Source organism: Nesoenas mayeri (assembly GCF_963082525.1).
Source record: "Nesoenas mayeri genome assembly, chromosome: 2".
Classification (NCBI taxonomy): Eukaryota; Metazoa; Chordata; class Aves; order Columbiformes; family Columbidae; genus Nesoenas; species Nesoenas mayeri.
Window position 1 is genome coordinate 32,912,180 of NC_137543.1, and position 26,844 is coordinate 32,939,023.

A 26,844-nucleotide genomic window follows, 5' to 3' on the forward strand; every position below is an offset into this window, starting at 1 on the left:
CACTTTTCAGCACACTAAAGCTTTCAGCTGTTAGTGAAGGCACAGGACTATGAAACTGAGAGGCTAAAATGGAAGACCATGCTTTAGTTTACCAGGCCAGCTACCTTTTTACTGAACTGAGGTAAATAGCTGACTACAGTAAATATCAGTGAATCAGAATTAGAGCTAAGTTATATACATAGCTACTCAATAGTAGTTTTCAAAATCAGCTATAACTCAAAAAAATCCCAATACCTTGCTTTTGTTCTCAGCTTCCACACCTTAACTTCCCAGTAAAACAATTAATATTTCTATTAGTTAAAACATAACTCTTTTATCTCAAAAATAGTTGTGTGAATGAATGAATATTTAATATAAAATCAATCTGTAAGGCAACCAAGAGTTTACACACAAAAACTAAGCATAGGTAATTAATGCAATTAATATTTACTGCTATATTTACTCAGGTACTTGTTAAGTGAGGCTGAAAAATGGGCAGCTTGCATATTGGTACTGTGTTCAGTCCTTCCATTCTGAGAAAAGTGTAATTTACTCAACACAATGCATTGTATTGACTGGACTCAACTGTCCAGTCTTATGACTTTCCATGTGGCCAATCATGTTATGCTAACTGCTTCTGTTTGTCTGCTTTTAACATAGGGGCAAAAACTACTCAATCTCAATTACCATTTTAAATATTTGAACTGGTGTTTGAAAACTGGTCTACATTGAAAAGGTCTTGACAAGGTAACTACACAAATTACAGAATCACAGAGTTGGCTGAGGTTAGGGCAAAACTCTAGAGGTTGCCTTGTCCAAACCCACCACCCAAAGCAGCTTTTTAAGAGCTGCGTCCACTTGAGTTTTAACTGTCTCCAGGGATGAAGACTCCACAACAAGCTCCAGTATTCAATCATCCTTAAAATACAAGGGATAGAATAAATCACTCACTCTCAGTCAAACATTACACTATCAAAAATAATATAAGCACAGTTATGCTGCAAAAAGAAAAAAAATCTAAATCCTTCTGGAGATGGTGCCTATTCTGCTTAGAAAACTGGTCTATAAATAATAGCAAAAATAGATTGTATTTTTTTTACCCAGTAGAAGCTTCCTTCATGAGAGGACAGGTGCTTGACACTGTAAAAATACATAGGACCAAATCCCTGCCTCCGGAAGTTTACAGGATGTAGTCAAAGAAAAATTTCGGACAAAGAAAGTAAAATACATAGAAACTCACCTAAGAACTTGGAAATCAAAGGTACGTAGTTTCTCAGGGCTACAAAATAGGCATATTCCTTCTTTTTTGGGGGGATGAGTATACATATAAAACTGAAATGAGCTAGATTTTGAGTTAATTTTCAACTTTCTTTAACAATATTCTGCATAGCCTTAATATAAGACTGATAAGAATAACTATTTCTTCTTTAGAAGGGAGGAGTAATGGAGAAATAATCGCAAATTACTAAAAAAGAGGGAAATCAATGTTCAAAATCACATGATGAAGAAAGTCTTGATCAAACTATACTATGTATGTTATACATGGGAGTTAAAGGTAAGGAAGGATGTTTACAAAACCATTCACAAATTTTTTCCATGTATTTTAAATAACAGAGCTAATGATATTACCATCATAGTCTCAGTGGAAATTTGCTTTCTATTAGAGACTAAGAACCACGTAAGGGCAAAATAAAATAATTATTATAAAAAACACACACAAAAAAGAAAGATCTTTCTGTTACTTCACAAACAGCAAAACTGAATCATTAAATTGAGTTTATATAATACCTTAATCTCATAAAAGAAAAAACAAACAAACAAAACCAACAAAGTACTTTAAATATGGTGGTTACCACATAAACCCTTATTTTCCTCCAGAACATAAATATTAAGATTCATTCTTTCCCCAAATTTAGATTTTCAAAGAAGACTACATCATTGTTGATTTTCGAACATATGGAAATAGACATGGAATACAGCACACAAATGTGACAGTCAAATTCTAATCATGATTTTGATTTACAAAATTTTCTCATGTCTATACAATGTAAATTTGCCTATGGTACAATCTTTCCACAAAAAAACATACTGAAGATTTTTCAGGACCAGTGTACTGCCTTATGCATCATAAACTATGGAACAAAATCAGTTCTCTCAGCAGATCTGCATCTCCACTAAGGCCCTGCTAGCTGTATCAGGCAGGTACTGTGATTTTTTTCCTCCTCCTGTCCTGTCATGATTACGCCAGCAGAATACAGTTGGATGTGCCCAACTTAAAATTTCAAAGCATAGAACAGATATTAATTTATGTCTACAACACTAAGAAGCAAGCAGGTATTTTACATACTGGGAAATCAAAGAAAGGTGAAGTGCTTTGTCTAAAGGCACTTGGAAGAAATGAGTAACAAAGCCATAATTAAAATTCAACATCAAGCTTCATGTTAATCCTCTAGACCTAACTGCCTTTTTCAAAGTGCATGATTTGGAACATCAAAAATAAGAATCAATTCAGTTCCTTTTCTCAATACATGCTTTAATGATAAAATAAGACACTGCATTCAGCTTATTCCTCTACACCATAATGAACAATCATCTTCCTTAGGAATCAAACTCATTGAAAGATTTTACATTAAAAAAAAACTAATAAAAAGGAAGGCAAGACACAGTTAAAATTTAAATTCCACATTTGATTTGTCTTCTACCTCTGTGTACTGAGGGACCCACAGGAAAACACACATACGTGCCAGTATGCTAGTACACCAACTTATACAGGACTGATTTAATTTGTTTGCTTTCAATGCAAAGGTGCAGCACCTCAGCAATTATGAGATCGTTAGTACAACACAGCACAACAGCACCTTTAGAGATCTTGTCTAACCTCTAGGCACACATACAACTCCCATTAAGGCTAATGGGAGTCACATGTGTGCATCCAAGAGAGAAGAGACCCATTAAAACTGATACAACGTATCCATTAATCTTCAGGTCACTCTTAAGGTCAAACATTATAAAAATGTTTATGAACAGTACTTACTAGGTATGCACAGTGGCTACTTTGGTTTTAGGACAGACCTGTGAGCAGTTAAGGCCATGGAAAATATCAGCTTTAAAAGCATCACCACGTTTCAAGGAGCAGCATGGAAATTTGAGAGTGTTTTTCTGTAGTCAGAGAGGACATTTTTCTATCATCTGAAAGAATTAGAAGGATAGAAGTGACAGGGAAGGTTAGACATGAATGAAAACCTTGGACAAAGGTATGGTCTAGCTTCTCAGTTTTCTTCCATCCCCTACTCTTTCTTCATATTTCAGCCCCTTCCTTGTGGTTTTTCCGCTTCAGGAAGAACATTAACTGCAGCAAGTAAATTCCTAATTTATGCAGTCTGCTACGAAGACACTACAAATACGATTTTGATTATTGAATCACCAGCAAACCACAACAATGCAAGCACTACTTGCAGGGAGGAAGGGGTGTTGAAAGTTTTTCAAAGAGAAAGGTAACCTTTGTTTGCTACTTATTTCATTCTGCATAACTGAAAACTCCCTTTTTCATCACTGTAGTATAGTTTAAGCAAGCGTGCTCTATTCCAGTTTAGAAAAAGCTGAGGCTATCCTGCCTGTAAAACCAATTTGATCAGCAATGAATTTGCTATCTTTGTCCACAATGAGTCCTGGAGGAGAGATTTCTCAGCAGCATCGGGGCCAGATGATCTCCATATGAACAAAAGAAGGAACAGCAGGAGGAAATGTGAGTATCAGATGAGTACAGAAATGAGAACAAAATTCGGGCATGAACTACCCCTATTTGTTTACTGTTTATTTCAGTAACTGGAGTGAATGTGGAAAGTGGCTTCATCAAGAGTTTCTCATTAATTACTCTGAAACTCATACTCCAGAACTCATCAAAACTCTTGTTCTGCACGTAAGACTTGTTCAGCGCTCCCCAGGTATACTTCCTGCTACAGGGTCTGTAAGTATTCCAAGTATTGACAACTTAACATTGCAAGTTTTTGTTCAGAGACCTCATGTGACAGACACATATGGTCAGCTGCACCTGGAGTGTCAGGTCAAAACACAGGCAAGAGGCTGGAGAACAACCTCTCACCTAGAAAGCATGGCTCCCAGAGACAGCCACAATACCAGCCCCACCATGAAATAGCACACTGCTCCAGTCTTGAGTTGCAGGTCCTCTGTTGTCTTTCTCTGGTACACTGATGGCACACAGGGGCTCACTTCACAAGATTTTTAAACGGTGATATAGCTCTTTATAGTGCCCTGCACAAGGAAGTATTTTTCTTTGTTTCTAATTCAAGTGAGCAACAATAAATAAATGATAATAAATTTATTCCATGATTCAATTAATTACTCCACAGCTGAAATAAATGATTGCACAGTTTTGTTTCAAAAACAAAGCAAAAATCACCCCAAAATACCTTGACATATATGGTAGACTATCTAAACATTTACGAGTTATTATTTTTCCCTTATTAGTGGTCATAAGCTTTCCACTACAATGTCCTTCTCTGAAACCAAAGAGATGTCCTAGCTCAAAAGATAAAGTTACCTCATTTTGCTGAAAATGTAGTTCTCACATAAAAAGATCTAACCCTTCTTTTGTGAAATCAGCTATGTGAATTAGCCTTATTCAATTCAAACAGTTGTTCTACGAGGGGAATTACTCATTGTTAACAAACTTGTTATGAAGATGTTTTACCATTGTGAAGAATGACATGTAAATCTTCAATAAAACTGGTCTTTCAAGACCATAATATTCATAAAGGGCTGTATCCTGTTTTGTGACACCACAAGTAGTCCAGAGTGCTACTTAATTTCTTGGCTGTACATTAGGAAAAAAAAAAAAGGTATAGAATCTATCAAAACATGCCCATAGAAGCCTCTCACAGCCTCCTTAGCAGATAATCTCAGCAAGTCATCTGAAGAACTGGGACCCTTAACCACACCTGTGAATCTGTTTTCTTGAATATGCCAAAACTAAATACAGTTAGTTTGGAAATAAACCACTATTTTAGTGTCTTTTATTTTTTATGTTTAATAAACAATGTAGATTCCCCTCAAGCTGTTCCTCACATTTAGAGAGTTCCCTTTGTTTTCTAGAACCGTAACAGTCAAATTTCCAATGCAATTTTCCTCAACGAAGTGTGTAATGTATTCAAATAATACCTTCTGAGCCACAGCGTTTTAACACTTTGAGACTCATGAGGGAGGGCACGGCTGTCACTAATGCCAGTAACCAACCAATCAACCATGCATCAAACAGTACTGCAGTCAAGCTGCTGGAAATATACCCGTCTGCAGTACTTAAAGGCTGTTGCCACATTTCCTCCCTAGTCTGCTCAGTTTTTCCTCTCACAATCCGTGAATCCTGTCAGCAAATGCACCACAGGCCCCTCTCCCGCCACCGGCCGCGCCCGCACCCCAGGCTGCTCTCGACTCCAACTCGCTTGACCTCAGCACCTCCCCCTCACCGCCCTCCGTGTCCCCCCCGCGCCGGGAGCCCCTCCACCGCCGCACGGGCGGTCAGGGCAAACAGAAGCCGCTGCTGGCGCCTGCCGAGCCGAAGATGGCGAAACCGCAGCTCCGGTTGTACCGGGACGCCTGACGCTCACAAAGACCGAGAAACGCACGTTACCCACCACCCCAACCCGCTCCGCCACTCTCGATCCCACAACCGCCCCGCCTCCTGCTTCTCCCATTGGCTCCTCATGCCAAACTCGAGCCACTGATTTGCTTTTCGGCCTGTCGGTCACACCGCCCGGCCGTTCACCCTGGCACGGATACCATCCTGAGAGCCCTTCTAGCGCGTCATCTCGACCTCCCAGAGTACTTCCTGTAAAGCCACTCTAGGCCGCTACCTGTGCTGCCTGTTGTCTCGGCCGTAGCCGCTCTACGCAGCGGGAGCTGGCTCTATGACCTGGCGGGGCCTGCTGGTGGGACGGCGCCCGCGGGCCGGGGCCGCAGCCGGGTGGCGAAGGGCAGAGTCCCCGGGGCGGCCCGAGAAGACTCCGACCCCGTAGGCCTTCACTAGGAAGCTCGAGGTAGATCCCGTCGCGCTCGTACCCCTGCAGAGTTCCGGCGGCGGCGCAGGTCAGTCGAGGCGCGAGTCGGGGCGAGGGGGGCCGCGGCGGACGGCGCTGCTGCTGGAGCCGTAGCCGTCGACAGAGTCCGGTCTGGCAGGTCGCTCGGGGTGGCTCCCCGGGGCAGGCTCCCCGGGCGCTCCTCCTGGCCCTCTTTATAGAAAGTTGCGTTTCGCCGCAGCTCCGTGAGTCCTGCTGACGTTCTGTCTCCTGGTGCGTGTCTCAGCACGCAAATAGACTGCAGGGTATCCCGCTAGGCCCGGGGTGTAAGGTAAGGAAGGACAGAGCCTGGCAACGTGCTCTGTAGAGAGGAAAGGGCATAATATTCTGGCAGAGGGAAACTTTTATCTAAATTGTTATTCTAATGTCAGTTTAGAGAGTGGAACTTTAAGACTTATAAAAGTCTTTCCTGTGAGTGCCTGCTATAGGTGACAAGATTTCCTATAGGTGCTGCCTGCTAAAGGTGACAGTAGCTCCTTTCTGTTAATCCAAGTATTGTGCAGCCTGTAAGTAACAAAATTGACACAAAATTAATGTAGATCTAGTCTGAATGGCCAGTGTTTTATGAATTCCACTTATGATATAGCCCATACTGAAAACCACAGCACTGTATATTTGTTCTCAGTCCATAAGTATGTTTCTTGTATCATCTTTTACCTCTCAGTGGGAGAGAAGTATTCACCAAGGTCAAAGATGAAGTGAGGCCAGTTTGTAGTAAAATCTGATTCCAAAATCTTTAGCCATTTGTTTAATTTTACTGGGAGTCAGTGAATTCATGTGTAACTTCTCTAGAGCCATTATTAATCTGCAGTTCAGCAACCAGTTGCTGTTAAAGTGTTCACTTTAAGGCTATTACTATTTTTATTCTGGTCCCTTTCATCAGTACTTTCTTTTACAATTTTTTCTTCCTCTTTGTGCTTCAGTTTCTACTCGTTAGCAGTTTGTTTTTCACTTCCTGGATGTCCATTATCACTAGTTTATGTAATGATTAGTAGGAAAACAGCTCAAATTATAATTGCTGAGACATTAATTAGGGTAGCAAATAAACTATTCAGGGTAGTAATAATCCCCATCTCTGTATTATGTTGTTTAATTTGTTAATGCTACATGAAGGCATCCATTTCTGTTACCTGATATGGAGTTAGAGAGATAACTTCACACTTATAATATGTGTAACTGAACTCTTTAAAAAGGCTTTTTTCCTTTTTTTTTTTCTCCTTTTTTCCTCTTTTGGCAAGTGAATTGGAAAGTGGAATACATTCAAAGCTATTGTCTGTGAAGGTTTTGCAAAAATTTTGTATTTACTTTCTCTTTCTTGGCCACCAATCTGTGTTGTAGTGTGGGAAGGTGAAAGAGGGAAGCTGTTTGGGTATTTTTATAGGTAACAATTTTTATATATATATATATATATATGTATATATAAAACAATTTTATGTGTATATGTTTACATTTTTTTAAGTAATAATTGAGTATATATATATTGAGTACAGAGCATACTGAATTTGCATTAATCTGGGGACAAGGCATCTGAAATAACTCTCTGCTTAGAATTTTCCTTCTGTTTTTGAGTCTTTTTAACTTCTAGGCCTACGTTGGTCCAGACTTGTGGTTTTTTCATTTGTTGAAAACATCCTTTTTACCAAATGAAGAAAATCACTTCCCATTAAAGCTTTAGTGAAACTGGTGAGGTATGTCAAAGGCACAAAGTTCTTCTGTAAATACGTCAGTAGCAGAAGGATGACTAGGGAAAATGTGGGCTCACTGCTGAATGGGACAGGGGCTCTGGTGACATGGAGGCCAGTTTAGGTTTATCCTGAGCTGCCTTAGGGTGAGTGTTGTCAGCAGGTTGAAGGAGCAGATTCTTCCCATCTCCTCAGCCCTAGTAAGGCACATCTGGAATATTGTATCCAGTTCTGGGCTCCCCATTACAGGGGAGACATGAACCCACTGGAGAGAGTGTGACAAAGGGCCACAAAAGTGATTAAGGCCCTGGTCTATCTCTCTTAAGAGGGCAGACTGGCAGAGCTGGGAACGTTCAGCCTGGAGAAGCCTCAAGAGGTCTTAGCAATGCCTACGAATAGCAGAAGAACAGAAGCAGGCTATTTTCAGTGGTGCCCAATGACACGACTAGAAGCAATGGGTACCCACTGAAACACAAGACATGCCGTCTGAACATCAGGAAACACTTTTTTACTGTGAGGGTCACCAAACATTGGTACAGGTTGCCCAGGGAAGTTGTGGATCCTCCCTTCTTGAAGATATTCAAAAACCATCTGGACATGGTCCTGTGCAACTGGCTCCAGATGGTGCTACTTAAGCAAGTGGGGATTGGACTTCATAAATTTACAAGAAACATGCTGATCCCTTTCTACTTTCGCCTGTTATCACATTTATAAAAAATCAAACAGGAGGGGCTAACAGTCAACTCTGAACTTTTCTTTTTTCCTTTTTTTTTTTTTTTGTTTTGTTTTGTTTTGTTTTTGTTTTTTTAATCTTAGCTTGCAATAAATACGGAAGCAGTATTTGGCAACTCACCAGTGGACTTTCACAGACATACCTAAGGAAATTCAAAGAGGGAAACTGCTCTCTCCTACTTTAAAAGGACTGCAAAAAAAAACGACTAACCTTTTGCCAACAAGCTCCAAGAGAGGCATGTCTTTCTTTAAATCACAACCAACTCCATGCTATAAATAACATGTAGTGTCTGTTGGTCTTTCACATCATAAGTACACTTAACTCTCTACAAATATGTTAGCCTTGTATGTTTGCTTAGTATGTACTAAGCTGAACAACTTCTAAGACGCATACAAGTACATTCTTTTCATATTTTGTAATGTATGCAGTTAGAAGATGGTAATTTTGTCAATTAAAATCAGTCTTTTGTTAGAATAACCTAATGTAAATTCCTCCCTAGCAGGGTCTGGTTTCTGAATGTTAACTTTCCAGGAACAACATCTGAATTCACACAATTTTTAGAGCTTTTAGAGGGTGAATATAAAAGTTCAACTTAAATGGTGGTAAGTTGTATATGACTAAAAATAGGAATAGAGTCAAATTCACTGTATTGCTGGTGCAATTAACGATTACAGACCCTACAACTTGTTGCACCTCTTGGACTGCAGGAGAAGGTTACTTCAGTATGGTGTTTTCAGGCAGGCTGCTTAAGCTGGTTTGGGGTTTTTTTTGGTGGGTTTTTTTGTTTGGTTTTTTTTTTGGGGGGGGGGGCAATTGTGTTTGGTTTGGGGCTTTTCTTGTGTGTTTGATTTGTTTGTTTTTTTGCTTTTGAGATCTAATAGAATATATACTTTTTCACATAGACTAGTGAAGGGGAAGAGAAAGAGTGTGATGCTACAACTCTAATTTTAATTAAATTGTGTGCTTTCAAACCCAGCTACTCCACAGCACTCTCTGTGCTCTTTGAGCACTAAGGTTGAAAGCAGCAAATTTTAGGGGGAGGATGGGAGGGGAAGTATGTTCTGCTAAAAAGTTGCAGACTCCTGAGTCAGATTGTGCAGTACATGGACAGAGAAGGTAGCAGGCTCTCTGCCCTACAGATTCTCAGATGAACTAGATGGTTCCTAGAACTAGGCATGCATCTGGCCTACATCTGCAGGTATCATTAGTACACATCTAGACTTTACAAAAATTTTCAGGAGGAGAACAGAAAGGATGCTGAATTTTTTGTAACATGCCCCTCTCAGAGATTGTGGTAGGGATTTTTTTGGTTTGGAGGTGGAATGCAAGAAATTCAGAAGTCTGAGATTATTTCAGACTGCTTTCAAAAGGAAACTAAATGCAGATTTTATCAGAGGAAGAGAGGGTAAAAATTGAGAGAAATAGCAAACTTTGAGATGGAAGAAAAAGGACAAATACATGATCTGAGAAGAAAGACTAATTATGGCATTGGTGCAGTGTTTGATTCGAAGTTGACTCTGGGTCTGGGTACTTCCTCCTTTCCCTGCAAGAGGGGGTACGTGGAGGTTTTCTGCCTTTACAGCTAAGTGGAATCATGCCTAATATTCTTTGTGTTTGTATCAGTAGGAACAGTCTCTCTAAAAATGCTCTCTGCCACTGATTATCTCCATCGTCTCCATTTTTGCTAATATTGGTAGTACTTATAGAAGAAAGGAAATAATCATATCAAAAAGGTAAGAGTGGGGAGGAATCACATATTGTTACTTATTTCAACAGAGTAGCCTCTCACCTGCAAGCCTGTGAGTCCTGCAGCAGGCTTGTACAAATAATATTTTTTTCTTTTCATTTTTGAAAGAAAACAAAAAGTTTCATTATTCATATTTGCAGTGTTGTGGTGTTATCCTGGCACACCCAGCATGTTGGGTTTGAAGACAGTAGGAACAGTTCTAGAGAAATGAAAGGTTTGGTTTTCTGTCTTGCTGCTGACTGCTTGCAGATGTAACAGTATGATACTGAGATTTAAAGGCAGCCAGTTGCCTGACTACCTGTTTTTCCTGGTCCTGGCTCTCTTCCTACTGGTACTGCACAAGTCTTAACCTGATGCTGTGCTGACATGCTCGTGTACTGAATTTGCAGAAAAATATATTTAAACAGGTTTGGTTTCTGCCAGTTTAACATAAAAGAACAGTTCAGTAGAGGGTCAAATGAGTATTGGCACTAGTCTGTAAGAAAAGGTGGCAATACACAGCTGAAGGAAGATGGGAGGAAGCAACCACAGCTGTCAGAAATTACCTCAGCTTGTGTATCTGTAGAACACAAACCTAAAAAATTAGGCTCATACATCAGGTGAATTAATGTTTTTTATCCTTCCATCAGTTGAGAGATCTTTTTTATAATTAGATGCAATTAGTCATGAATTTTACCATATAATACAAGACCAAAACTTAAAACTGACAGTGAGCAGGCTTGTCTTTTTATTGATGCAGGGCTTTCTTGGCTTTAAAATGCTGTAAATATATACACTCTGTAATGGCATTGTTACTTACAATCCTTCTTTTGGTACAGGTGTGGACAGAGGTTAATTATCAGTTAGCTATGCTTTTAGGACAGTTTTTACCTTTCTCATCTAATAAGTATTTTTAATAAAAGGTTAAAGGATGTTATGTTCCTGCAGCACAGTGCTTGGATCAGCATTGTTACACTTGCATATCACTGAATATTCATGATGGTGCAGTTGATATGCATGTGTATGTAAAAAGGAAGGAAGTTGGAATAAAATCTGGAAAATGACTGTTTCATAAATGAGGAGACTGAGGTGGTTAATTCAAAGTTTCAGGGTTCTATCCTCTATGGTAAATTGTATCTGAGTATATAGAATGGACACTGCTTCTGAATCCCTTCTGTGTATCTTCTCAGTCTTCATCCTGGCATCTCCATACCTATCCAGTGATCCTTTCGTATGGATCAGAACAGAAACACAGAGCTGTCAAATGGGAATTTAAGTTAGATGACTGTTTTTTGTGGGTAGTTTGGAATGGAAGAAAGGTAAGAAGGGTCATAGAAAAGATGCATAAAATTAGCAGTGATGCTATGCTTCACAAATGAAGCTATGATATGATACAGTGCCGTTGCAACAGCATGAAGCAGGTACTATATATGTCCCAAGGCATAAGGCCAACTTTTCAGGTAAGTAACAGTAACCAGCAAATGAACAGTTATGGCTGTAACTGCCCACAGTGAGCTCACAACCATGCATTCATGTTCTGTCTTTGAACCATTCTGAAAAGGAGCTGCATACCTCTGCCACAGTGTGATGTTTCACCTGCTTAACACAAAGGATGGCACATCTACAAAGCTTTGTATCCTTTTAACTTTTACACACGCAATGTAAGGTAACTTCCAGTTATCCATCCTTATACCAGAACCTCGTACCCTCATCATAACCACAATCTCTTCAAATACAAGGGTCTTCCTGTCATCTGCTGGTGTGATCAACAACAGCTGAGACCTGTATTTGTAGTACAAGGGATCTTTATCTTTGCCATGCACTTTTATCTCTTGATATATTAGTCAGAGATTTTTACTTTCAGTGCAAAAGGCTGTTCACAGTATCACAGTATGTTTGGGATTGGAAGGGACCTCAAAAGATCATCTAGTCCAATCCCCCTGCTGGAGCAGGAACGCCTAGGTGAGGTTGCACAGGAACGTGTCCAGGCGGGTTTTGAATGTCTCCAGAGAAGGAGACTCCACAACCTCCCTGGGCAGCCTGTTCCAGTGTTCTGTCACCCTCACTGAGAAGAAGTTTTTTCTCAAATTTAAGTGGAACCTCTTGTGTTTCAGCTTGATCCCGTTACCCCTTGTCCTATCATTGTTTGCCACCGAGAAGAGCCTGGCCCCATCCTCGTGGCACTCACCCTTTATATATTTATAAGCGTTAATAAGGTCACCCCTCAGTCTCCTCTTCTCCAGGCTAAAGAGACCCAGCTCCCTCAGCCTTTCCTCATAAGGGAGGTGCTCCACTCCCTTAATCATCTTTGTTGCCCTACGCTGGATCCTCTCCAGCAGTTCCCTGTCCTTCTTGAACTGAGGGGCCCAGAACTGGACACAATATTCCAGATGTGGTCTCACCAGGGCGGAGTAGAGGTGAAGGAGAACCTCTCTCGATCTACTAACCAACCCCCTTCTAATACACCCTAGGATGCCATTGGCCTTCCTGGCCACAAGGGCACAGTGCTGGCCATCCTGTTGTCCACCAGGACCCCCAGGTCTCTTTCACCTACACTGCTCTCTAATATGTAATTTCCCAACCTATACTGGAACCTGGGGTTGTTCCTGCCCAGATGCAGGACTCTACACTTTCCCTTGTTAAATTTCATTAGGTTATTCCCCGCCCAACTCTCCAGCCTGTCCAGGTCTCGCTGCATGGCAGCACAGCCTTCTGGCGTGTCAGCCACTCCACCCAGCTTAGTGTCATCAGCAAACTTGCTGATAGTACACTCTGTTCCCTCGTCTAAATCGTTAATGAATATATTGAATAATACTGGCCCCAGTACAGACCCCTGAGGCACTCCACTAGATACTGGCCTCCAGCTAGATTCCACACCATTGACTACCACTCTCTGGCTTCTCTCCTTAAGCCAGTTTGCAACCCACCTCACTACATTATTGTCTAGACCACACCTCCTCAACTTACCTGTGAGAATGCTGTGGGAGACTGTGTCAAAGGCTTTACTGAAGTCAAGGTAGACCACATCCACCGCTCTGCCATCATCCATCCACCTTGTTACATTCTCGTAAAAGGCTATGAGGTTGGTCAAGCATGACTTACCCTTGGTAAAGCCATGCTGACTGCCCCTAATAACCCTCTTATCCTTGATATGCCTTGAGATGGCACCAAGGATAAGCTGTTCCATTACTTTCCCAGGGACAGAGGTGAGGCTGACCGGTCTATAATTACCCGGGTCCTCTTTCTTGCCCTTTTTGAAGACTGGAGTGACATTTGCTTTCCTCCAATCCTCGGGCACCTCTCCCGTTTCCCAAGACTTGGCAAAGATGGTGGAGAGCGGTCCAGCAATGACTTCAGCCAGCTCCCTCAGCACCTGCGGATGCATCCCATCTGGACCCATGGATTTATGGATGTCCAGACTATTTAATTGCTCCCTAACCCAGTCCTTGTCAACTAAAGCAAACTCCTCCATTGACCTGGCTTCATCCGGGGTCTCAGGGGTACAGGGCTCCCCAGGACAGCCTCCGGCAGAGTAGACAGAGACAAAGAAGGCATTCAGTAATTCTGCCTTCTCTGTATCTTCTGCCACCAGGGCACCCACCCCATTCCTCAGTGGGCCTACATTGCCTATGGTATTAGTTTTATCCGCTATGTATTTGAAAAAGTTCTTTTTGCTGTCCTTGACCCCTCTCACCAGCTGTAATTCTAATGACGCCTTGGCTATCCTAGCTGCCTTCCTACATCCTCTAACAGCAGCCTTATATTCTTCCCAAGTGGCCAGCCCCTGCTTCAATGACCTGTAAACTCTCCTCTTCTGCTTGAGCATACCCAACAGATCCCTATTCAACCATGCAGGCCTCCTGGCTCCCTTCCTTGACTTCCTATGTGTGGGGATGTTCTGATCCTGAGCGTGGAAGAAGCAATCTCTGAATGCAATCCAGCTCTCTAGGGCACCTTTTCCTTCAAGCAGTCTTGCCCATGGGATTTCCCCCAGCAATTGCTTGAAAAGGCCAAAGTTAGCCCTGCTAAAGTCCAGGGTTACAATTCTACTTTCTATTCTGTTCCTGCCACACAAGATGCTGAACTCCACCATCTTGTGATCACTGCAGCCCAGGCAGCCCTCAACCTTTACTGCTTCGACCAGACCCTTCTTGTTAGTGAGGATGAGATCCAGCAGTGCACCTCTCCTAGTCGGCTCCTCCACCATCTGCATGAGGAAGTTATCATCAACGCACTGGAGGAACCTCCTGGACTGTGGCTGGCTGTTCCTTCCTTGTTAAACATGACAATTGCAGCTCTGTCAAACTGCTCCAACCAAACCCTCCATCATTTTGGTTTAGCAACAGTAAGTGCAAGTCATGTCTCCAGATAATATTCAGTTTCCTTCTGAATATGAGGAGAAACTTCTTTACTTTGAGGGTGCCAGAGCACTGGAACAGGCTGCTCAGGGAGTTTGTGGAGTCTCCTTCCCTGGAGACATTCAAAAGCTGCCTGGACACACTCCTGTCTGATCTGCTCCAGGTGACCCTGAGGCTGGACTAGATGACCTCCAGAGGTCCCTTCCAACCCCAACCATTCTGTGATAATTCCCATTACATAGGTCCAAAGAAAGAGGGTCAATATTGCATATTGGGCATTTATTTTGCCTCTTCATCTTGATGTTCAAGCGAATTTTTTTGTTTTGTTTTGTTTTTTGAATAATGTTTTTTGGAAAGCCTCAAGTTATTATGCAGCTTTGTTTTGTTGAGCTTTTCAGTTCCTTTATCAGTAATATAATTAGAAGGAACAACAGCTAGATTTGTCACTGTTTACTGCAAGGCGACAATAAACTGTGGCAGATGCTCTCTGTTAACCCCCCACCCTCCCCGCAAAGGAAAGGTGATAAGGATGAAAAGGAAGAGAGACTTGCAAGTTGGAAAAAAGTTTTAAAATGCTTTATTCGTGCTAGTAATAAGTAGAGAAGATAATAAAAATATACAAAACCAATCTGGAATATCACGGGGTAGCGCAGTGTTCCCACCAGCTCGGTAGAGTTGGTTTCACTCCAGCAGCTGCAGGGCAGGCACCCAGAAGTCCTGGGCCAAACTTCACAGTAAACCGGATCTGGATTCAGGGATGCAGAGTCTGGAACAAGGCCTTGGATCGCAAGCATGACGGGCAGGGTCCTCTTCAGATGCCAGCCGTGGTTGAGGAGAGCAAGACCCTTGTGATCTCCCACTTTTATAGGGTGTATGATGTGTATGGGATGGAATACTCAGTTGTTGAGTTTTAGTCACCTGCTCTGTCTGCCCCTCCTTGCAAATACACCCGTCTCATGGTGGAGCTGACAAAATTTTATCAGAAGCCTTTGTTGCTGTAGCAATAAGTCTAAACGTGGGCTTCTTCTGCATTCCATTGGTCGTCTTATCAGTTCCAGAGCACAGCGTCTCAAAAAACTTGCAGCTAAATTCAGAAAAGTGCAGTTACTTAGAAGAACTTAGCTGAAAGGAAAATTTACTAAAAGAGAACTGGTCTTGTTTTTAACAAAACCAGGACAGTTTAGTACAGCAGAGAGTGGAAATTTACTAGTGCAATTGACAAGTCTTTTTAGAGATGAGTTTGCAATCTGATATACTAAGGAGAGGGATGACAAAAAAAAGAGGAAATAAGGTGGGGGAAGAAGAGGAATGGCATATAGGATAAAGAAGAATAGTGATTTAACATATGACTTGTTACACAATTATCTTCCTATTTATTCTAAGAAATGAAAATTATGGCCATATCTGGGAAGTTGGTAGGATGGTTCTTTCCATGGCCATTATGCTATAGGGAGTACAAATGTATTTGAGCTCTTGTAGCCTTAAATTTAACATCACAAATTTTAGAAAGTAGTATCTGAAATATTAGTTATGCAGTAATTAGTCTATCAGATCTAGTTGTTTGCATCTATTTACCTGTCTGTTAAGAGTACTGACTGATCACAATTTTTTCTCAAGTCAGTGAGAGCTCCTAGTACTCAGCATATCTTTAATGTTGGCCAATAATAGTCTTGGTTGCTAGCATTCATCGAGAAAGTGTATTACTTTGACATGGGATTTTCAGTTTTCATCAAATGCTGACAGAAATGACTGATGTACAGCTTCTAAAAGTGCAGCACTTACCTACTGCTCTTCATTACTGTTGTATCAGTTCTGGCTCTTCTGAGCTGGTTTTGATTTTGTAACTTGAAGCCCTAATATTTTGACTCTGGCAGGTAGTGTATGGAAGATAAATCAATGAGCTATCGTTATGTTTTCTTGCTGTCTTAAGGCATTCAGCAGTGGTTAATCTCCTGTATCCCGTTTTATGAAATCTAAGTTTACTGGGTTAAAGTTGGAAAAGTAACCTGTAATTTGAATGTATCTTTGTCCTGTACTTTGTCTTCTGACACTAAATGTAAGTATAGCATTCAGGATTCTGGGGTATGTTAATAGTTGCTCACTCAGCCTCATTAGTGAAAAATCTGAATTTCATCTATGGAATTGACTTCTTACAATCATTCAATGTTCTTTTACTTTCTCCATCTTGAAAAATAATCTGCCTCCCAGGATTATAAGAAATAAGATTTTCTGTGATTGCAGTGTTACTGGTTTTTCAATTAGTATTAGTAGTTATTCCAAATGGTTAAATACTCAGTTTATGTTCTTTACAAAATAATAGGTATTTGACTGAAGTATATGGAAATCCAGACAGTGATACAAAATCAATCTTTCATAAGGTTATTTGAGGTAATGATATAGTGGTAAGTTAATTTTTCAGTGATTAAGAGACAGCTCAGTTGGGGCTCCCAATTAGACTTTGATCTGAGGATATTTCTCTCTACACCTGATGAGCAAGAAAGAGATGAAAATTAATGGTAAAACATGAGGTTTTCAACAGCTGGGGTCCAGGTTCTGTGTTTTATTATGAGGCTTGATGTAAAGGAAGATTGTAAAATTAACTGGATACATATAATTTAATTTTTCATTTTTTAAATTTATTGATTTCAAATTGACATCTAAAATATTATTTGCTATTGAGAATAACTGAGAAGAACAGTTAAATGGAATACATTTTCACAAAAAAAAAAAAAAAAGGGAAAAAAAAAAAAAAGAAGAAACCACCTTACATTAACAAAAAAAATCTCAGCATTCTCGTAGTGGGTGGAAAGATAGTTTTCATTGCTATCTGTTGGTAGCCTAACTTTGTGAACATAAAAGGAAGGACAGTAGACCAAGGGAATGGCTTGTTCTCTCTCACACACTCAGTATGGCAGCACTGAAGGCACAATTCTGAATGCATTATACCAGCACTAGTGTGGTCAGCAGGACTAGGGAAGGGATCATCTTTCTGTACTTGGCACTGGTGGTGCCCCACCTCAAATACTGTGTTCAGTTTTGGGCCCCTTGCTACAAGAAAGACATTGAGGTGCTAGAGTGTGTCTAAAGAAAGGGAAATGAAGTTGATGGAGGGTATAGAGCACAAGTCTTATGAGGAGCAGCTGAGGGAACTGGGGCTGTTTAGCCTGGAGAAAAGGAGGCTAAGCGGAGAACCTTATCACTGTCTGCAGCTACCTGAAAGGAGGTTGTAGCATGGAATGTGTTGGTCTCTTCTTGCAAGTAACAAGCAATAGGATGAGGGGAAGTAGCCTCAAGTTGCGCCAGGGGAGGTTTAGATTGGATATTAGGAAAAATTTCTTTACTGAAAAGATTTTCAGGCATTGGAACAAGCTGCCCAGGGAAGTGGTTGAGTTACCATCCCTGGAGGTGTTTAAAAGATGGTGCTTAGGAACATGGTTTAGTGGTAGACTTAGCAGTGTTAAGTTAAAGGTTGGACTCAATGACCTTAAAGGTCTTCTCCAGACAGAATTATTCTATAATTCCTAAAGAGAAGAGGATCTGTGTGTTAGTGCTGGTTTCTCCAAAGAGGGTATGATTCCTAGCATGCTTACCAGAAGCTCTTTCCCTGGTGCCTCGGCCACAGATGTGAATAGTGGGACTTGGCAGAATCTAGTCTGTTGAAAAGACTAAAAAAATCTGCTACCTCTAATGTATGTCCTGTTGTTTCTTTGTATTGAGATAGTTTATAATAATAAACTAAAATAATAATAATGAATGTTAAAGAGACTTTATATATGGGGAATTCTTCAGTGGCCTGGAAATCAAAAGAGTTGTCCAGGCAGAAATAATGAAACATGATTAGGGATGAATGTAAAGGAAAAGCATATGAATGTAAGAATAAAATCAATGACTTTAAAGAATAAAGTAACTTCCAATTTGCAAAGCACAAGAAAAGAATCAATGAAGGGCCCAAAAATGTAAGTAAGAGAAGGCACAAAGGGATAGATCCATTACCTAGATCTGTTATTAAATAAGAAAAGGGAACAAGTAGCAGATTTTCAAAGACTGTTTCTCTACTTCATACTTTATAAGAGAGATATATTGTGACCTGCTACTTCATAAAATTATCTTAGACAGGAAATAAGAGGGGAACCAAAGCACAGAAAGAATAGCCTTAAGGAATCTTAATATAGATGTGCTCAAGTGGCAAATCCTAATAAAATTCATCCCAGAATGATTGAGGAATTAGGCACCACTGATTTGATATATTTATTTATTTATTTAATGTCTCGGGGGGTAAAAATAGCCAGTGAGATGAGTTTGTGTATATGTGGTTTTGTGTCTCTTTATTCTTTTGCTAAGAGAATTATTGAAGCTCTCAGTTTTGTTTCCAAATAAAGATTCAGGAGTAAGTAGTTTGCAATTAATTTGTATCGAAAAATATGCAGAAGAGAGGTTGTAAAATAGCCAGTATGGTTTAACATGAGCTATTAGTAAGAAACCTTGTCTGTTTCTCTTCTTAGAATGAAAAGCGAGGTAAGTAAGAGTAGAACTTCAGGTACAATGTAACTTGATTTTAATAAAGTCTTTTTCCTTACATAAGCAAGCTAGGGAAACATAATATCAATACTATCTCCATTAGATGCTGATACTATCAGCATCAAGTTGAAAAATTGCCTTTACAGAGTAATTATCTATAGCACCCTGTCAAGATGAAAAGGCATTAATGAGTTGGATGATTGAAGATAACATGCACTTATAAAAGTTACTGATGATACGAAGCTGAAGAGGGATTGAAAGTTTTGTGTTTTGTTATATATAGTAGACCTCAAGGTAAATACTAACTATGCCACTGAAAAAAAGTGAAGTGTGGTGTTTTTTTTTTTTTTCCTCGAGGATCATACTAGGCATGTTGTAGGAAAGAGGATATTGTCTATTTTGCAGATCTTCTGTATGTAGCTGGTCCCCTCACATACGTCACCATTTTTCCCCTTGAGAAGATGTAGACTGGAAATTCTTCTCTGTTGTTATTGTTTTCTCTTGTGGAATGAAAACCATCTTTATTCATAATAAAGATCTTGTAGATTGAATAAAAGATTTTTAGGGTGATAAAACACTGGAACACACTACGTAGAGGAAGTGTGGAATCAGCTTTCTCGGTAGTTAAACATCTGTCAAGATATTCTTGAGCTTACGTTCATGCTGAGTCAGGATTAGGTAGTCTCTTGTGGTCCATTCCATCTCTGTACAGTGCTAAGACTGCATGTTTTGGCTGCGTGGAAGAGATTATCTAAAATAGTTAAATCATTAACTCGGTGAAGTGAAGGAGTGTGCTACTTCTTGCATCCTAAATGCAGTTTTAAGTTAGAGCAGTAAGGAATAAAGTTCATTTTCTACTTATTAAAATACATTTTCATTTGACTTCACAGAAAGTATTTTGACAAGTCATGCTTCAAAATACCTTGAGGCTTCTACATATATGTCTGTCTATCTTCTAGTCATTATGCTAGAAAAGCAGGGAATGTGTTCGCAATAGCACTGAACCAGTAGAAACCAGCCTTCGTTACTCAGCCAAAGTGGAATAGCCCTGTGGAAAAAATGGCACCCTAGAGATTACTTGGATTTGTATATTTCTGCAGGCAAAGTTTACAAACCTGTAAATTTAAATGTAGAATTTTTGTGGGCAGAATGCATTGACAAATATGCCTGATGGTAATACATCTCATACTGATAGTCCCATAACAGGTCAATAATAGTGCTTATATTGATAGCAGCAATGCAGGAGATGTTACTTGGTATTACAGCTAAAATCCATGTTATCCCGTTAATCATAATTACATTAATATTGACAAGCTGTTGACAATACTCACATTACTATTGATAGATTTCTGTCAATAACATGTTTCCAAATAAAATATGTTCATTCATAATTTGTACAATGCTCAATAACAGCACTAAGATATACCAGAAGAAATTCCTCTTTCCCTGGTGATATACAATAATTATATTTTTTTTGTTACACAGTGTACCATACAAGTAGGATTGTTCATCTTTCTAGTAAAAAAACAAAAAAAACAAAAAAAAACAAAAAAAAAGCCAGACAAACTATAGGTTATTTAAGAAAGAATTGTTCTGTGGTTTTGTTTTTTCTGGGAGGCAATTTTTTATTGTTTTCTTTGCAGCATCTATGATGGTGTAAAGTCAAGGAAAAAGTTTTCAAATAGTAGTCTTTAGTGTTTTGTCTTCAAGTGTGTTTACGTAAAAATTAATCACACAGAGCTTATTATGTATCTTTACCACTATTTGTGAAAATGGTACAAACAGAAAAAGCACATTTCTGAAAGGATTTTGTATAAGGGAAGTGATTTTGAAAGGGAAAACTTTATCATTTATTTGTTCTTTATCATTATAACTTGAAAAAAATGGACACCATAGATAAAGAATATAATGAAAATTCCCTACTACAGCAAAATAGAGAGAGATGCGAATTTAGGCTTCTCTCAAATAAACAGTTGCTGTTATCCAGATCATTAGGAGATTTGCAGATATTCTGCATAGGAGAATACAAATTTCCCTTTTAATATTTGTGTATGGAAGTACCTACCTTATACATGCAATAAAACCTTAAATAAGTTAGCAAGTAAGCAGAGCATATAGCAGAACACTTCAGCCTGGATGTAACAGTAGGCACACTGAAATGTGCTTACATGTTAAAATCAAAGCTATATGGATATAATCTTTAAGTAACTTGCAGGATCCAGTTAACAGCCATGGCCTACGGCAAACTGTCGTTCTTAGCAACAAAGAACTTCAGAACAACGCTCAGTTTTATTGCTTAAATTGAGAATGCTTACCTAATGGTTCATTAAAAAGAAACCTTTTCTTACACAGGAATGTTATAAGCATAATTGAAAGTATTTTAAGTATTTTAAAGTACATCGTTATTATTAGTTGCTTATGTCTTTGTCTGATACTCTTCCTTTTCCATACAGTTTGTATAAAAGTTACTTCAAAGTTCAATCAAACTTCTAGTCGGTAATTCAGAAAGACACATTAAATATGTTAAACAGTATATGTGGTGCTGATTCTCATTTTGTTTTAAAAAGGAGACTCATTGGAATCTGCAAAATTTTAAAGGTTAACAGTTGTTGGACTTGTTTGTTCAAAAGTGGTTCCCTTTTTCTGTAAACAGTGTTCCAGTCCACACTGATAGGTTCACCTAAGTAATTTCCTTCAAATGAAGTTCTATAAAGGATCACAGGCTTGGAAAAAAAAAAGTATTGTCACGAATCTGATACTGCGATCAGGCATGCACAGATTTTTGCAAAGGTCTGGGGAAGATCATTACGAAATCTGCTCCATCCTCCTGTACAAACTGGGGATAAATTCAGTGCTAGAACAGGTAGCTTAGAGCATCATCTGATCAAGTTTTAAGAACCTCCGGGGATGGAGATTTCACAGTCCTTTTGCACAAACTGTTCCGATTTCTTTATGTGCAATTGGCATTTCTTGCATAGCAACTTAACCAGTTGACTCTTTTTTTCACTGCATCTCACAGAAAGGTTTGACTTAATCTTCTCTGTAACCTTTAGGTAGTGGAAGGTTACTATTAGATCACTTCTTAGCTGCCCTATCTTCAAGTTGAACTGTCTGAATTCCTTCAAGTTCTTATATTTCAGGTGTTGTGGCTCCCTGACGTTATTAGTGGCTGGACTCTTCTCAATTTCTTGACATTTCTTTTGTACTGTTGATAGAAAAGAGGCAAAACTGGACGTAGTATGGCAAGTGTAGACTCACCAATGCCAAATAGAGAGGAATAAGCACACCCTTTAGTCTGCTGGCTATGTGCTTGCTGCCTACCAGAATCCCCAAGTCCTCTTATGCAAAGCATCTTTACAGTCAATCAGCTCCCAGCCTATAGTGATCCATGGACTTTCGTATTTCATGACCCATCATAATCCTGTATATTTGACATGTTTTCCTCGAACTTTGAGAGGTTCCTGATGACCTGTTCCTCACTTGCTGAGGTTTCTTTAGTCAACCTAGCTATACTGGGGAAAAAAAATCTGCACAGATTTTGCTATCTTATATTTTAGAAATCTACAACAGCAATTTCTCATAGCACGTGGGATAATGGAAGACAGCTGGAAAAGATGGTTGAAATCAGGTTGGATAATAGTAGATGGATCAAGGAAACTTTGACAAAACGTCTCTTTCAATGGCTTTAGGGCTTTGAAAAGGGATTTTATGTATTGGTAATTGTATAGAATGCTAATAGGAGGGTAACTGAAATGAGTCAAACAGAGTGAAATGAGTAGAAGTGACTTAGGTGTTACCAGAAGTGAAGAAAACACTAGGCCTTTAGGGATTATGAGTGAATAGTACTAAACCATAGTGACGGATTCCAGAGCAGATGGTTATCGGAGGCTGTGGTTCCTAAAATGGCAGCAGGATGAGAAGATGAAGGGTAGGAGGGCGGACAGTCATTGAAGCTGCACTTTTTGAAGGGGTATGGCAAGATCCAAGAGGGATTGGTTTGACCCTTTGATCATGATGTGGAGTAGGTAAGTGACTGGGAGGATGCTGAGTAACTTCCCAACAACACTTCCCATGCCTTGGTGCTTACTGCAGAGAAGACAGAAATGAGTGAGACAGGCTTGGGGATGCTGCCTTTCTATACCCTTGTATACTGGCCTGGGAGGCCAGTGCAGGTTGAAGCAGTGAACCCCATAGCTCTCTGCCCAGAGGAGGTGGCCTTATGCCACCTTCCACCATACTTGGCTTGCTAATGAGAAAGGAGGAATTTAAAGAAGCTGAGTGGAGGTGTTGTATGCCCTACCCACATAGCCAGTCTTACTTAATTGGAAACTACTGTTGTACAGCATACATTAGGAAAAAAAATCATATTTGTTGTCAGCTTTGAATGATACTTTCCTTACAGATGTGACCAACTATAGTAGAAATGCTACAAATAGTGTTTTATACTGGGTTTTAAAACTTCCGGTGCACTCCATTTCAGCGAACAATTATTTGTTTGGAGGACTGTTTTTTAGTATTCTTGGCATCATGAGCAACCATTCCTATATAGGATCCTACACAGCATCTTTTATTCAAAGCAGTCTTGTGTTATAGCAGTTTTTCCTCTTATAAATAAGGATTTGAAGTACCCTATTCTGTACTTTGTCCAGAAAGCTGTTGACCCTTACTTGTCTGTTACGCAAAGAATCTGGTTTAACAAGTGAAATATGTTGCATGCTACCTGAAATATACCACTTCTGTATCACTTTGGCTTTCTTTATGTGGATAAAAGGAACCAAAAATTAGTTACCCCACAATTTTGCATTACTGGGGCATTATCCATATTTTGCTTCTACAATTTATTGCATTTATTTTCTTAGTCACAGAATTTCAGATACAATAATATATAAATCAAGTAATTGAAAAAAAATAATTTCATGTTTCTCGTTAATGCTTAAACAAAAAAAGTATACATTTGTTGAAGTTGCTAGTATACATTAATAATCTTGCCAGGAAATTTGTTATACAACAAGCAGGACAATCCCACATCTGTCAAAATGCTCTAGAAAATACATACAGGCTTCAGTGATGTACTGTATGATAATTTGTCTGAATGCTCAGTATTCCTTTAATCTCATGTAATGATTCTTCTCTAAACTAAACAGATCACTACCTTTATTTAGCAAATTTGATCATTCCCGCCCTAATTTTAATCCATATCTTTCTGTATGCAATCTTTAAATTTGTTAGCATTTCTAAGATTTTACTTTGACCTGCAGCTACTGAAGTATTCATATGGCAAATTTTTTTATCCACCCCACTATTCTCTTCTAGATTATAGTTACTATGTTCATTTTCCTCCTTTCTCCATGAAACACTATGAAGTTTTACAGTTCTTGTTTCTGATCTTCTGTTTTAAGATCTGACTGAATATTGCAATTATGCCCAGCATTTTTTTAAAATGTATATAGTGAAATATTAAATATCTGGAAAATGCTAAACACTTCTTTATAATCAAATACAAATGTTAATGTTTATGAAATATAGTGCAATATAACTTCTTTTGAGGTGAAATTTTATGATGTTAATGTAAAGCTTCCTGAAGGGACTTGCAGCACGTTAATAGCATATGAATATAGCACTCTGAAAAATCTTTTTTGTTATTTCTTGTTTACTGCTGGTTTGTTACAACTTTGTTATCTTTAATAAGAATAATATTAAATACTCCATCATACTAAAATCTATTTATGTTTATTCCTAGAAAGTTTTTTGTGAAGAAATGGCCTCCAGCACCGGAAATGAAAAGAGAGTGAATCCTGTGCTCAGAATAAGTCAACTTGATGCGCTTGAACTAAACAAAGCACTGGAACAACTAGTGTGGTCCCAGTTTACCAGCTGTTTTCATGGATTTAAACCAGGGGTGTTGGCTCATATCGAACCAGAAGTAAAAGCATTTTTATGGCTTATTTTATGGAGATTCACTATCTATTCCAAGAATGCAACTGTGGGACAGGCTATTCTGAATATTCAATACAAGAATAACTTATCTCAGACAGAGAAATACCAGCCTCTGAGCAAACACCAGAAGTTATGGTATCTTATTTTCACTGTTGGTGGAAGATGGTTGGAAGAAAGATGTTATGATTTATGTAGCAATCGTCAACTGCAATCTTTCTGCAAAATTAAGGCTTGTATTAACTTTGGATCTGGACTTCTTAAACTGTGTGGACTTCTAAATTTTCTGATTTTTCTTCAGAAAGGAACATTTGCAACACTAACAGAACGCATTCTAGGAATTAGGTCTGTTTTTTGCAAACCACAAAGTGTTCGTCAGGTAGGATTTGAATACATGAACAGGGAGCTCTTATGGCATGGGTTTGCTGAATTTCTGATCTATCTGCTACCACTTATTAACGTACAGAAACTAAAACTTAAAATTTCTTCTTGGTGTTTGCCTATTGCAGGTCTTTCCAGTAGTGAAAACACATTAGCAGCTCACTGCAAGGAATGTTCACTATGTGGAGAATGGCCTACCATGCCTCATACCATAGGCTGTTCACATGTTTTTTGTTACTACTGTATTAAAAGTAACTATTTATCTGATGCGTATTTTACATGTCCTAAATGTGGCTTAGAGGTACAGAGTCTTCAGCCACTGAAATATAAAATTGAAATGACAGAGCTGCATGCCTGATAGGGGATTGATTTGGTTTTATACTATATGTGAAATACTTTGTTGCAGAGAATGATGGAAAAATTCAGAAATTATTGTAAACAGATGGCTTAAAGATGGTTTTGGAGACTCTGTAAGTTCTTTTGCTGGCATTATTTTTTTTACTGACTAATAGTGCCAACTTGCCTCTCTGAAGGAAGGACAAGGAGTTCACCAGCTCTTCTGCTGTATCAGACTACTTGATCCCAATTTGATGCCCCAATGTTGTCAAGTCTTTCCATTTTAGATCCAGAGTTTGCCAGCCTGACACTTTCTAATTGCATGTTATATACTTCCTTCAAAGATGGAGCAGATGCCCTGTAAGCTTTTACCCTTTCTGTGGATTTTCTCAATGTTTTTGTAAAAGCTTCTGCCATTACCAACTTAGCTAGTAGATAAATTCAATGGGCAAGTTATCCTTGCCATGCTTAAAGAATAATTTTAAATTTGAATATTTTAAATTTGAATTCCCAGTGGGATAACCACTGCAAAAAGGGAAGGTGTAAGTTGAATTGTCATCTCTGCAGATTATTAACAGTTTTCATCATATTCAGCCACACTCTACCTTGGAATTGCTCTCTTATCAATAGACCATAAGCTTTACATGATCCATGTGGCAGACAGACAGATACTCTGTAGCTAACATGTACCTACAGGAGATAAACCCACTTACTTTGCAAAGACGATGCACCTTCTAGACCTTCATGAGATGACTGATTTTCTCACTTAGCTATATGTCTGTGATCTTCAGTGATGTATATATGATCACCTCCCACTTCTTCTCTACAAAGCTGAGGGATACAGTTCATCATGCATTGGAATGTGGCAGCTCCCCAAGGTAACCCACATTATTTTGAGTAAGAGACACTAGAGAAAACTGTTTACTCGCAAGATGCTGTCTTTGGGACTTGCCATGTTTCTTTTTTTGGTGTGGTCAAGGCAGGTGCTCAACCTCACTAACACCTCACTACCACACAGAAAAAAGATCAAACACAGTTATGTTCATGTAGACATATTAAAAAAAATAGGTAACTCTTCCTGTTTTTTTATTATTACTCTCTGCTT

The 26,844-nt window shown here is 39.2% G+C and overlaps 1 protein-coding gene across 1 annotated transcript; it reads left to right on the plus strand.

The window, feature by feature from the left end:
- The first annotated feature begins 5,868 nt into the window (after positions 1 to 5,868).
- On the plus strand, positions 5,869 to 26,266 carry PEX2 (peroxisomal biogenesis factor 2). Its single transcript, XM_080339953.1, has 2 exons — positions 5,869 to 6,081; positions 24,829 to 26,266. The coding sequence occupies exon 2, from the start codon at positions 24,847 to 24,849 to the stop codon at positions 25,759 to 25,761; it is 915 nt and encodes a 304-aa protein (XP_080196079.1). The 5' UTR covers positions 5,869 to 6,081; positions 24,829 to 24,846; the 3' UTR covers positions 25,762 to 26,266.
- Positions 26,267 to 26,844: the final 578 nt, after the last annotated feature.

What these genes read in the sequence shown, in the direction of transcription:
- PEX2 (XM_080339953.1), top strand. Translation starts at nt 24,847, where the DNA reads ATGGCCTCCAGCACCGGAAATGAAAAGAGAGTGAATCCTGTGCTCAGA.